The sequence below is a fragment of the Electrona antarctica genome (genome assembly GCF_951216825.1).
Source record: "Electrona antarctica genome assembly, chromosome: 18".
Classification (NCBI taxonomy): domain Eukaryota; kingdom Metazoa; phylum Chordata; class Actinopteri; order Myctophiformes; family Myctophidae; genus Electrona; species Electrona antarctica.
In genome coordinates, this window is record NC_136799.1 from 36,604,829 (window position 1) to 36,618,191 (window position 13,363).

The 13,363-nt window shown below is 43.1% G+C and overlaps 2 protein-coding genes across 3 annotated transcripts in view; one reads left to right on the top strand and one right to left on the bottom strand.

The window, feature by feature from the left end:
* The window catches only part of LOC306942752 (KATNB1-like protein 1), a 159,531-nt gene that overhangs the window by 118,467 nt on the left and 27,701 nt on the right, over nucleotides 1–13,363 (top strand). The gene's annotated exons all lie outside the window — the stretch shown is intronic.
* The window catches only part of acp7 (acid phosphatase 7, tartrate resistant (putative)), a 33,315-nt gene continuing 21,404 nt past the window's right edge, over nucleotides 1,453–13,363 (bottom strand). For both annotated transcript variants that reach the window (XM_079528806.1, XM_079528807.1), the window contains exons 8-14: nucleotides 11,970–12,084; nucleotides 10,329–10,442; nucleotides 7,042–7,108; nucleotides 5,390–5,457; nucleotides 4,385–4,456; nucleotides 2,753–2,890; nucleotides 1,453–2,047 (exon numbers count right to left, since the gene is read on the bottom strand). In XM_079528806.1, the coding sequence (XP_079384932.1) occupies nucleotides 1,982–2,047; nucleotides 2,753–2,890; nucleotides 4,385–4,456; nucleotides 5,390–5,457; nucleotides 7,042–7,108; nucleotides 10,329–10,442; nucleotides 11,970–12,084 (640 nt within the window). In that variant the 3' untranslated portion in view covers nucleotides 1,453–1,981. The remainder of the gene's footprint in view (nucleotides 2,048–2,752; nucleotides 2,891–4,384; nucleotides 4,457–5,389; nucleotides 5,458–7,041; nucleotides 7,109–10,328; nucleotides 10,443–11,969; nucleotides 12,085–13,363) is intronic.

Below are 13,363 nucleotides of genomic sequence, written 5' to 3' on the forward strand. Positions count from 1 at the left end.
CATACCAAAGCAACTATAGTCACAACTTGCAACCAGTTATAAGAAAATGCTGTCTGCGGTCTGGACTGACAATGAATGAAGATTTGTTCTGAAGATTAAAAGAAAAGACAACTTGAATATATTTAAGACAAAATGCAAAACAGGCCTATCACTTAATCAAAGTAACACAGGATATTGAGCTACAGTACACATTTTTTTCTTTTTTTGCAGTGTGTGTGTGTGTGTGTGTGTGTGTGTGTGTGTGTGTGTGTGTGTGTGTGTGTGTGTGTGTGTGTGTGTGTGTGTGTGTGTGTGTGTGTGTGTGTGTGTGTGTGTGTGTTCATGTGAGAGCACTGGGTCGGGACCCAAGGTTATTTTTGGTTTCCTACATTTTGTTTTTAATTATTATTATTTCAAAACATTTTCAAAAAACATTCCCAAAAAAGCAAAAAATAATAAATCACGAATTAAAAACAACATTCAATGATTTCCTTCAGTAAAAACGGTAGACAACCACGTCTCCTCCCAAACACACGATGAACTCACCAGTGCTTCTTTTCACCTGACAGCAAGGAGTTTTACCAGCAGAGCGTAGTGCACGTTGTACACAAAGGTTCACATAATGTCCCCCCTCCCTACCATGATAAATAATACTTTATACCCTTAGAACCCATGGGCATGTAGTAAAATATATCAACTTGATAGTGAGCGATGGTAATTTAACAGTGTCTTGTCAGTCACATGCAGTGGCAGGGACATGATCTCTCACCAGCGCAGCACCCACCTACTTATGGTAGCTGCATCAGAACTGTTCGGTTCGGCAGGGCTCCCCAAACCCAACTGACAGGCAAATGGCAATTCATACCTTCAGCACTGCTGGACCGATAGCTTTAATACCTGGATATCACAACGCCTCGCTATGGGGAATCTTTGGCGGCAGTATGGGGGTTTCGCCCCTTTAAAGCCATAGTTTCTGCTTATGAATGGTCAATTAGAGAGATATTTCAGAGGTGTTTTTGTACCTCCTGGATGTTGGCTCGTGTCTCTTCCAAACTGTCGCTGCTTTTCACTCGCTTCACTGCTGACAGACTTGAAGCTGGCTGGGCTTGAACGCGTAGCATACACACTGGCCAAACTAGTTTGGGGATAGTCAGTCACAACATCTCGGGGGCTCCGAACAACTGAAGTCAGTTCTGAGACTTGATTGATTGATTGATTGAAGAATTTATTAACAGTTTGCAGAATTACAGTACATTTCAAGCACAAACTCAATACAAAGGCTGTTAACTGTGAGTGGACGACCCAATTAAGCATTACACTTGTTTCCAACAGGGTCCACCATGTTCAAATCATCAAAACATTTAGAGACGTACAAATAGACACTTCTATAGACAGAACAGGAATTCATCAAAAAGGAGGTAAAAAGGGAAAAGAAATATATACAGTGAGGGGAAAAAAGGGGGGGGGGAAGCTCTGAATGATGTCACATTGTAGTTTTTGGGCCAGCTGAACTGAACAAATTGTGCCTGTTTTGGTGTAGTATGCATTGGCCTCAACACTGACAGTTGTATTCGCTGGAGGCCACCTCTACAGTAGGCCACCTCTACAGTAGGCCACCTAGGTGCCCCCAGTGCAAGGAGAACTGTAAATAGAATTGTAAACGCTGTCTGCTTCCATTTCACGAGGCTGTCATTTCATGAGCCAATATCCTGAGGGAAATTCAGCAGCATGAACTAGAATAGACAGACAGTTTCAGACAGTCTCTGAACTGTCTGAAATGTGTTGGAAATGTGGGTGGCCTAATCATGTCCATTACAGGAGGAAAGTGGTTTCTTATGATTGGTCTGATAGCAGCAAAAACATACAGCAGAATTAGGTTTTAAAGTGCACAGCGTACTTGGATTTGTTAAGTAGATACTATAACCATACCTTATAACTATATCTTAGTTTTACTTGGCAAATTGATAAATCTCTGGTAAAATGATTCATTTCAAATCAGTCTTCAAATCCATGCAGAGATGCCATGCTTTTCTTTCACCACCCATATGCTGTCGATCACCTTGCCATGCTGGGTAGAAAAAAAGAGAGAAAATGCAGAACGATTATAATATCAGTGTTTTTTTGTGCCCAAGTGCAAGTCAAAATTGTCAAGGCACACCTGTTTTCATAAGCAGGCAAAGTAGCCTCTGTAATACCTATCACTGTTATGATCTTATCACAGTGCACACATTTATTTTGATTTATGAATGCCTAATAAAATTAGGTTTTTAAGATTTTAAAATATAGAACATTAAAAAATAATAATAACTTTTGGTTGCCACAAAATCCCAAGGTACACCTGGACTTGTCTCACTGCACACCATTTGTGTCTGGGCACACATTTTGAGAACATTTAGCTTGAGACCCAAAAAGAGAAATTGTATTTCTTCTCAGAAATACAATTTGTAAATCGAAATAATTCAAAAAATGTAGGAAACGGAAAAAAATGATTTTTACTTGTGTCCCATAAAAATGGTTCCTTGACCGACAAATGGGACACGTTGTTTGGGAAACAGTGATGTAGTATCTACTGTATAACCAAACAATGGTTCTCAACTGTGGGACCCAGAGATCCTCATGGGGGTTCCAAATGGACCCTTTCGGGTCTGTAACTCTGACAGTGCGCACATGGAAATGTGTAGATATGGGTGTCCCTTGAAATAAAGACTTTTGGGAACCGCTGGCCAAATATGTGGCAACGTGCGCATGCTTCCGTGCGCCTGCGGGGCCTCACCTGGTCGTCAGAGACCTGCTCCAGATAGAGGTGGGTGGAGTTGACCACGTTCATGCGGGTGTAGCCGTAGTCGGTGCTCCGGAAGGCGCTCCACTCCTTGGGGTTGGGGTTGAAGTGGTCAGTCCTCTCTCTGCAGCCCTGGAGCAGTGACCACAACAAAGTACATTTACTCCAGTACTAACACTTAAGTAAATTTTTTGGAGCATCTGCACTTTACTTCAATATTTGAAATGTAGTGGAAGTGAAAGTAAAAAAATTGAAAGACAAATATTGTACTTTTGACTCGACTACATTTCTAGGGAGGGGAAAAAGTACATTATGAATTAACCACAAATATTTGCATTTTTGGGTTAGGGTTTGGTATGTACAGACTTTTGTAATATACTGTTGAATACATTGAAACGCATGTACTTTAGAATACTTAAACAAAATAAAAATACTCCAGTACTTTAACAACATTTTGACTGAGCAGCTTTCACTTGTAAGCTGAGTAATATTTGGCCCGGAGTATCTACATTCTACAAGCATACTGGGGGGGTTGAGTGTACTTTTGTCCACCGCATGGACAACAACACAGACATTCATTGGCAGGCGTCTAGTGCGTCTGCTGTTAGCTGTTAGCGCTCAGCCACATGCTTCTCATGAGCTCCGTCCGTTCGTCCGCAGGGCCTCGTGTGACATTTACAGCTGTGGCTGTGTGAGCGTCCGTGTGGTGTCGGCCGCCCCCGCTGCACTGCTTTGATACGCCGCCACCGACTAACGCTTGATTGAGGACGCATGCTCTGCATTGCTGACGGTCACGTCAAGGAAATGCAACGGGGCAGGTGGTCGTGACGCGGTACTTAAGTGTTTGATTCGTATTTAACCTTTATTGAATCAGGTTTTGTCGCCGCCAGAGAACAAAGATCTCTTTTAACGGAAGGGAGCCAAGAGTATATAGAAGCAACGCCAAGTTTCAGCGATAACAAAACACGCAAAAGAAAAGCCAACAACTTAGGAAACATAGGTTTGAGTAACATTAAAATGATCAAATGTAACATTTTGCAAACAGGCATCTGGGGATTCAATAGATTTCACCATAGTTCATTCAGAGTTACAATGTTGTGAGGATAAGATTGTCTGTACAGAGTTCCATGCAGCAGGTGTAGCTTCCTGAAAGAAGCTATCCTGCACAACAAGCACAGGCACTGTACAATGTTTGCCACTGCTTCATGTGAAAGCAGTGTAGATTTTGACAGCACATTTTGATTTCGTTTTTGACAATGACAATTCTGTCAAGTTTTTGTCATATTTTTAGTCGACTAAAACGTTTTTTCGGCGGCCCGTGATCTGAAATCACTTAGCTCCACGCGCCACGAGCCCATGATGACGTGTTTTAGTTCTACGGGATCTCTTCTCCACTAGTCACTCTGTAACATTTTTGTTTCGTTTTCATTCGTTGACGGAATTGTCAATACATTTAGTCATAGTTTTAAGTCGTCATAGCTTAGACAAAATCAACACTGTGCCTTTGTGAGAGTGGAGAGTCGTTGATGTGAGAGTACTTACAGCAGAGCCTGTGATGATGTGTACCGGTGTGAGAGTACTTACAGCAGAGCCTGTGATGATGTGTACCGGTGTGAGAGTACTTACAGCAGAGCCTGTGATGATGTGTACGGGAGCCTTGGGGTTCACATAGGGCTGCTCAGTGCTCCCGTTGTACACCTAGAGGGACAACACGGAAAGTCTCTGACTGATCCAACACTGACAACACATGAATATAATTAGGGTTGTCCCGATCCGATCATATGATCGGAAATCGGGAGCTAAAAAACGTGATCGGGACATCCCTAGTATCAATATTATATCCATATCAGGATATTAGACTGGATATTGTCTGTCATTTTGGATATTGTACTATTGATGTTATATGGTATAAACGTGTTCCATAAATATATATATATCAGATCGGGAAAGAAATGATTGGAATTGGATCGGGAGCAAAAAAAAATCATGATCGGGACATCACTAAATGGAATAAGCAGTCATGGACAAAGGAACTGACCTTGTCACCGTAGACGGGCCACAGTCTCTCAGGAACTGACCTTGTCACCGTAGACGGGCCACAGTCTCTCATATGGAACTGACCTTGTCACCGTAGACGGGCCACAGTCTCTCATAAGGAACTGACCTTGTCACCGTAGACGGGCCACAGTCTCTCATATGAACTGACCTTGTCACCGTAGACGGGCCACAGTCTCTCATATGAACTGACCTTGTCACCGTAGACGGGCCACAGTCTCTCATATGGAACTGACCTTGTCACCGTAGACGGGCCACAGTCTCTCATATGAACTGACCTTGTCACCATAGACGGGCCACAGTCTCTCATATGAACTGACCTTGTCACCGTAGACGGGCCACAGTCTCTCATATGAACTGACCTTGTCACCGTAGACGGGCCACAGTCTCTCATAAGGAGCTGACCTTGTCACCGTAGACGGGCCACAGTCTCTCATAAGGAACTGACCTTGTCACCGTAGACGGGCCACAGTCTCTCATAAGGAGCTGACCTTGTCACCGTAGACGGGCCACAGTCTCTCATAAGGAGCTGACCTTGTCACTGTAGACGGGCCACAGTCTCTCATATGAACTGACCTTGTCACCGTAGACGGGCCACAGTCTCTCATATGTGTGTTCATGTGCCCACAGCTCCACGTCCACCCCTGTGAAAGACACATGTTTACAGCGATACGACTACTTTCATTCTGTATTGAATACAGCCACCACCACCACACGGCATCCATTTACCATTGCTTCATACTCCCCAATAGCGATGGGGTGATAATATGACAATTATTGTGTCTAAAATAATTGTGATTAACTGTATGTGCTTAATATGCTTAAAGCTGATAACCACTTTGCACCTCAGCATCTATATTCTGACATTAGCCAAAAATACAAGATCTATGAGCTTGTAGATCAGCAATTTTTGAGATTCGGTGTAGACGGGGTGAAAGAGTACAGAGCCAACTCAGGTCCAGGGTGTGACGGGACAATTTCACGATAAATTAAAATATCTGCAATATGAGAACTTATTGTTGATGAACGATAACGACTATGGTCTCAACCCTACTCCCCCGACAGCGAGCAAACCATACCACTGTGCTAATATCAAGGTTAAGTCAACAACGCTTTTCATATCTTTTAACCGCCCCTTGCATTAGATTTGTCTAGCAATCAATGAGTGCTTTCAGGTGAGAGAACTCTCACCTAAAATACCCCCCCCCCCCCCCCTCCCGCACCACCACCACCACCAAAAAAACATGACACCAACTGGCAAAACTATTCGGAGCAACAAACAAAGGTCTGGAGAAATGTAATACGGGAAAAACATTTGGATAAGCGCTGTTGGGACGACGGCCAGACCGAGGGCCTGCTTTTGTAATAAATGATGTGTGTTTGGATTTGCTCCTTCGGAGCGCTGGAACCCTCGCCTGTCTGAGCATGCAAATTTACACCTATTAGGAGCACACAGCTGGTCGGACGTGGGCTGTGAGTTCATCATGCAGCAGAGAGGTGGACAGAGTATGTCCTCGTCACTGTCGGGGCAGAAATGTCTTCGTATTCTAACTTCTTGCTTGTAGATCTGAGATCTGCTACTTTTGATGCTTCTGAACTTGAATCGTGAAAAGTAACAGTTTTGGACATGTGAGGTTTCCACCCGACAGAGACGACAGTAAATGCTTGAGCATTCAAAAGTACAAATTATGCAATTTCTGCTATTTCCACTACACTTGAAATAGGGCTTAGGTGGTTCATTTGTAATGTAAGTTTGGGTTCCAAGAGTGCCCTTCCTAATGTAGTGGAGTCACTCAAAAGTACCAAAAAAACAAATTGGACAATCACTTTTGGGGTGGGGTTTAGCGAAGGGCTAATTATATAGGTTGAAAATGGGTGAAGTGGTCCTCCTCAAGTAAATGCAGTGGTGAAAAGTAACTAAGTACATTGTTGAGGTATATGTACTTTTCCAATGTTTCCAATTCTACTCCACTACATCTCAGAGTAAAATATTGTACTTTTACTCCACATTTAAAAACTTGAGTTACTAGTTACTCTGTAGATTTTGATTATTAACATACATACATACCAATAGCCAATCTACAAGCACACAATGTGTCACATTGCGAGGCATTATGCGCTTTTATTTTAAAAAAATTCCAGAACTTGAAATGAGACATTCTGCATAATGAGTACTTTCAATTGTCATTACCGTGTGTTTAGAATAGATCCTCCAGACTTATCATTACCGTGTGTGTAGAATAGATCCTCCAGACCTGGAGCTAGGGGTTTGGTGTCGTTTCGACCTCGTCGGACCTGCAGTGACAGAACAGAGAGAGAGAGAGAGAGAGAGAGAGTGTTGAGCTGGCGTTAACCCATTAAGACCTGAGGCTAGGGGTGTAACGATATATGGATATTTTATGGATATAAATAAGTAAACACAGTGATTCTCTGGCAAATATATGGACATTGTATTTGAACACATATAGACAAACCCACGCCTTGACATGAACACAGAGAATACACACATTTATCAATAGACCAAGTGTAGCTATATGGAATACAAAAGTAATTAAGTACTTAGTATTGATAAAATGTATTATTTTCATTGCAAAACGATTCGATACAAAGTCAAACAATACGATACGATATTTGCTGTTTTCAAATCGATATACTTCGAGTTTTTACATTAAATCGATATTTCGATACCGTTACTATTGTTACACCCTTACCTGAGGCCCATTCTACACATGACTTCTAAATCCAGTTTTTGGCTAAAAACGTATGCTGTGATGATCAGTGGTTCTCAAACTTTTTCATGTCAAGGACCCCCAAGAAGCAAGGATTTGAGTTTTAAAAAATAAATATTTATATTCAAAGATTTGCACAAAATGTCAAGATTTTTTTAAAAGAATAGCAGACCTACAAGCTTGTATATAATGAAGTATACAAGAATGGTTAAAGTGCTTCAAATCTAAGTGACACGTACGGATGCTTTCCCGGTTTGAATGCGTTAATCTCTGGAAACCCTACCCTGGTGAAGCTCCATCCTGCCTAAGTGCCAGCCTCACCCAGGCGACGGTGCCAAGCGCTCTTAGAGCAATAGGGTCCCGACTGGAAACTATTTGCCTTCAAATTGCAGTGATTACAGCAGCATGCCCCGGTCGACGTGACTTTAAGGGTTGTTGCAGTGAGCGCAGCACCGACTGGGCCGCGGGCCTAGTGGCGAGACCGTCTACCAAAGTGCAATTAATGTGTCCTGCGCCACGGCCCGAAAAACAAATCCCCACTAATGCCTTTATGTAACAGAGTTAATACTTTGCCCAGGACTTCACTTTCGTTCAAACAAAAAGGAACTTTGTCTTCTTCGCCTTTGGGAGTTACACTTACGATTTACAATTAGGCAGACGTGCCAATATAAAGCTAAACGTTCGTGCATTCGGCACAGTTTGGTGAAGGCAAATTGTAACATTAACTTAACTACTACCATATTATAAAGACAAGAGCTATTATTTATCATTAAATGTCTCTTGTCACGAGAGCGGTTTATGCTTCACACATAAGTTAAAATCTAAAATCAACGTGCTGCAATGTTTTGTGAGATTGGTGCGTATAAATCATCCATTATAAATCAGGCTTTACACTCTTCAGGGGTGTGAGTGCATGGCGTCAGTTTCACTGGACTCGGCACCAGACGTTGAGCCCCTCTCTGCCTCCTTGGGTGTTTCCACACCTGCCAGACGCTGGTAATATACAGCAGTGTCACCGGTTCATACTGTATACGCCGTGTCTGGTGGACTTGAACATGCCAGACACGTGTGGTTGCTACGCTAGAGCATATTTAAATTAATTATGATAAATACGAAACATAGAACAGCACAGCGCTTTGCAATAATATACACACCCTCCTACAGTGGATGTGTTACTATAGTACACAGTGCTGGCTTGGAACTGTGGTCTATTATTGCTGTTAATTATTGCTGGTGACGAGAGCGATCCGAAAGTTGAAGAAGCTCTGGCAAAACTGTAGGGCAAATTTGGGGCTCAATGTTTGAAAGAGCCAAGAGGTTAAAGGACCTTTCTTGTCCCCACCAAAGAGGTCCAGGTGTTATTTTGTGCAAAAGCGCATTATTGGCTATTTCCCATTTCCCCCTAATATAAGCCCTCAATTAATTTAATTGAATTGCATTGAATTGAATGGGGCATTGGGGTGTTGTGCTAATTTGCTTATTTCCATCGCTCAAAAATCTTTTTTGTATATATCTTCTCTTTATAATGTAAATAGTATCTCAAGCGGCACACTGGAAATAAGTGAATTAGCACAAAAACCCAACCCCCATTGAGGGCTTATAGTAGGGGAAATAGCCAATAATGCACTTTTGCACAAAATAACACCTGAACCTCTTTGGTGGGGACGTAACAACTACACATAAAGGTAAGAAAGCCTTCTAGCATGGAATTCTCCTTTAAAGGAGGATATCGTTTAATCACACCGGGGAAAGAAAAAAAACATATTTTTTTATTTCATGGAATTTTATAAACGTTTAGGCTTATGTATTTGGCCTGTTTGGTTAACATCTTGAACCCAGTAAGTCACTTACTTGAACCCATATACTTGAACCATATACAGTACTTAGTTGAGTCCCCAGGGCTCTATAATCCACCTTGTGAGTTTGTAGATCAGCTATTTTAGCCAAATATTTGTCTCAGAATAGGCACGCCAAGTACTTTACCAATTTACTTCAACAGCTAAATAAATACAAGCCATGTTTTCTGAATATCCTGGGGTTTGCAGTGGACAGAATAGGGAGTTCCCAGCATGCTTTGGGCGCGCGCGCGCACACACACACGCACGTACGTACACGCACACGCATACGCACACTGTATGGTTTTTATTGTGGGGTTTATGTAGTTGTTATTTGTTTATTGTAAAGAATGTTACTGGGTTATGTTCAGTTTATCGTGTATTTTATGTGTTGTGTTCCGGGAAGCCACTATGACCGATAGAGCTAATTACAGAGAGCATTTCTGTGCCCAGTAGTAACTTTGGACACACATTGGCTAATTGCATTCCATATTTTCATTATTGAGTGAAAAAATATTTCCAGCTAAATTTGCCGTACCATTTTTGCCAATGTATCACCATCTTTAGATCAGTGGTTCAGACGGGGGTCCGTGGCCAAATACATACAATACATTTTGGGGTCCTTGCTGCGAGTAAGTGTGAGAACCACTGTGTTAGACCATTTGTACTCTCTTGGAGTTGTGAGGGTTTTTGACTGATTGATTGATTGAATCAATTTATTGGCAGAAATGTAATCAGTACAGGGTACAGTCAAACACATGTCCAATGGGATCACAGAAAAATGAAAATATTTTGTTTTCCGGGGAACCCCCAGAAGCAAGGATTTGCGGTCTTGTTTCCATTCAGGTCCTGGGTATTCAATTCATAATCGGCTCCTTGAAAGTAAACGGATTGAGAAGCAATGTGACAGACAGACAGACAGACAGACAGACAGACAGACAGAGGACGTACGTAGGAGTCAAACGTGGTGCAGTCGTCCTGGTCGTCGTCAGAGCAGTACATGGGTCTGTGTCCCATGGTGATGATCCATGGATGCTCTGCACGCTTCTCTGGCCTGTTGGCTTCCTGGCAGAGAGGAGGGACAAAACAACGTGCATCATCTTCTCAGTAAGACACACACTCACTGCTCGGTTAACAAAACAGTGGACAGTTAAATTAACACTGCGTGTGTGTGTGTGTGTGTGTGTGTGTGTGTGTGTGTGTGTGTGTGTGTGTGTGTGTGTGTGTGTGTGTGTGTGTGTGTGTGTGTGTGTGTGTGTGTGTGTGTGTGTGTGTGTGTGTGTGTGCGTGCGTGCGTGCGTGCGTGCGTGCGTGCGTGCGTGCGTGCGTGCGTGCGTGCGTGCGTGCGTGCGTGCGTGCGTGCGTGCGTGCGTGCGTGCGTGCGTGCGTGCGTGCGTGCGTGCGTGCGTGCGTGCGTGCGTGCGTGCGTGCGTGCGTGCGTGCGTGCGTGCGTGCGTGCGTGCGTGCGTGCGTGCGTGCGTGCGTGCGTGCGTGCGTGCGTGCGTGCGTGCGTGCGTGCGTGCGTGCGTGCGTGCGTGCGTGCGTGCGTGCGTGCGTGCGTGCGTGCGTGCGTGCGTGCGTGCGTGCGTGCGTGCGTGCGTGCGTGCGTGCGTGCGTGCGTGTGTGTGTGTGTGACTTGTGAATTTAGGTAGATAAAAAAGAGGGTAAAGAAAAAAGAGGGTGAAAAATAAAGGTAGGGGTAAGAAGAGGTATAAGGAGGCACTCAGAGAAAGAATGTGTCTTGTTGCTTTGAGGAACAATAATACACTGGTTAATTAAAATGGAGAAATAGAAAGCCAAATAAAGTGTGTATGTGTGCGTGTAGGTCACAGAAGAAGCACCGGAGTCTGACCTATAATGTATGGGTCACCCCCCCCCCCCCCCCATTCTGAATTCAGATAATGTTTAATATCACAGCATATAAGAATTGCGTTCCAAAATAATAAACGGTTTGACTCATATGGATATGAAGCATCAACTGCCAGCGATAAAACACTAATGTTACTGCCGCCGAATTAATACATTTTTCGCCAGACACAGACTGTATCCCTATCAAATGAGTGACTGATGAGTAAATGATGTCGCCGGGACAGTTTGTTTATTTTTGGACCACAATTCCTATATGAAACGATTCTAAGATGACCCATGTTATTTTCCATATGGAGAAAATACTTCCATGACCCAGGGGATTAGTGAGTGACATCAGGAGGACTCTGGTACTCTATTGGCTCTATGCACACAGCATAACTCCCTACTTCCTGGTGTTACCGATGATACTAATTAAGGTTCTTTCTGTTCCATTTAGTGTATAGTTGTTGTCAAACTGTAAGGACCCCCATAACTCTGAGAGTGTACAAATGGACCCATTTGGTTCCTTTTTTACAATCTCAGAGGTCGTCAAGATCGGGACTCAAACCCGGAGTCCCGGACCACCCTGACTATGTTTGACCAGAATGGAACAGAGCCTTCATTAGTATCATCGGTAACACCTCTTAACAAGTCGGAAGAGGCGCGGAAGTAGGAAGAGTTATTTCCAAAATGGAGTATGTGCATATAGAGCCTCTTGGCTGTGGTGGTGGGCGTGCACTACACCTCCAGGTCTTTCTTCAGCCATTCGTACTGCCTGAAGAGGAGCTCCAGGCCGAACTCGAGGTAGAAGTAGACCTCGGTGGAGAGGGAGATGATGTGGGCAGGCCCGACGTTCCAGCTGTGTGCAATGTGGACACACACCATTAAGAATAACACACAGCAATGACCCACATGGAGAGTAGACCAGCATATACTGTATACCCATAAGCACAGGCTTCATTTTCCCTTCCTTGACACCGTGGAAAACACGGTCGTAAAACCCGCCGCCTGCCTGTGTGTGCAGCATCCAAACAACTTTACCAGCGTGTTAATTAGATTTGGATGCGAGGCCAGATCAGTGATTCACCACCAGCACGTTGCATGTATCTCACAGTTGTGCCTGTAAATCATCGACTGGCAACGGTTTTCTGCACATGTTGTGAGTTGGCAAAGGTGGACGTGTTTTCATCATCTGTGAATGTGTGGGTCACAAAGAGGGCTGCCATCCATCTGTTTTTATGCTAATTTACAATTTACGCGCGCGAGAGTTCCAGACTGGACAGACCAGAAATGACGACGCATTGGCTCAATATCGCAGAAAGGTTCTTATGCTTTGCCAAGGTGGAAAGTTTTGTGTACTGATAAGGAGGAAAAAGCAACACAGGGTGATGGACTTAACTTTTTAAATAACAACCGATTATTTGGGGACATGTTTCTACTGTATGTTTGCCCTCTTTGCAGGCCCTCTTTTAGTCATATGTAGGCTGTATGGAATACAGTGATGTCTACATGCTGGACTTGAGGGCAGTGGTGGAAATTAAGTAAGTACATTTACTTATGTACTGTACTTAAGTAGAATTTTGAGGTATTTGTACTTGAGTATATATTTCCAATACTTTTACTTCTACTCCACTACATCCCAAAGGCAAATATTGTACTTTTACTCCAATACAATTATTTAAAAACTTGAATTACTATGTACTTTGTAGATTCTGATTATTATTACAAAGCACACTAGCCACTTCACCCCTATATATTTCGGCCATTTGAATAGCAGATTTACAAGCTCACAATGCGTTGCATCGATTTACAAGCTCACAATGCGTCGCGATGCATTGTACTTTTGTACTTTTACTCGAGTAAATGTTGAATTCTGGACTTATACTTGTAACAGAGTATTTCTAGATTGCAGTAAATGTAGTACTTTTTCCACCCCTGCCCGAGGGCTGTTGTTCTTCCAAGAGCAAGGAACGTTAGATTCCTAGAATGTCCACAACGGTTCGTCTATTTTTGACCGACACTCTTTTGATTGTGTAACCCTTGTTGCACCACTTCAGCATACAGTATATTCACTTAACAGAACTTGACATGCATTGATTTGCATTTTAGTTTATTGCCATTTTGGAACTTTGCTTAAA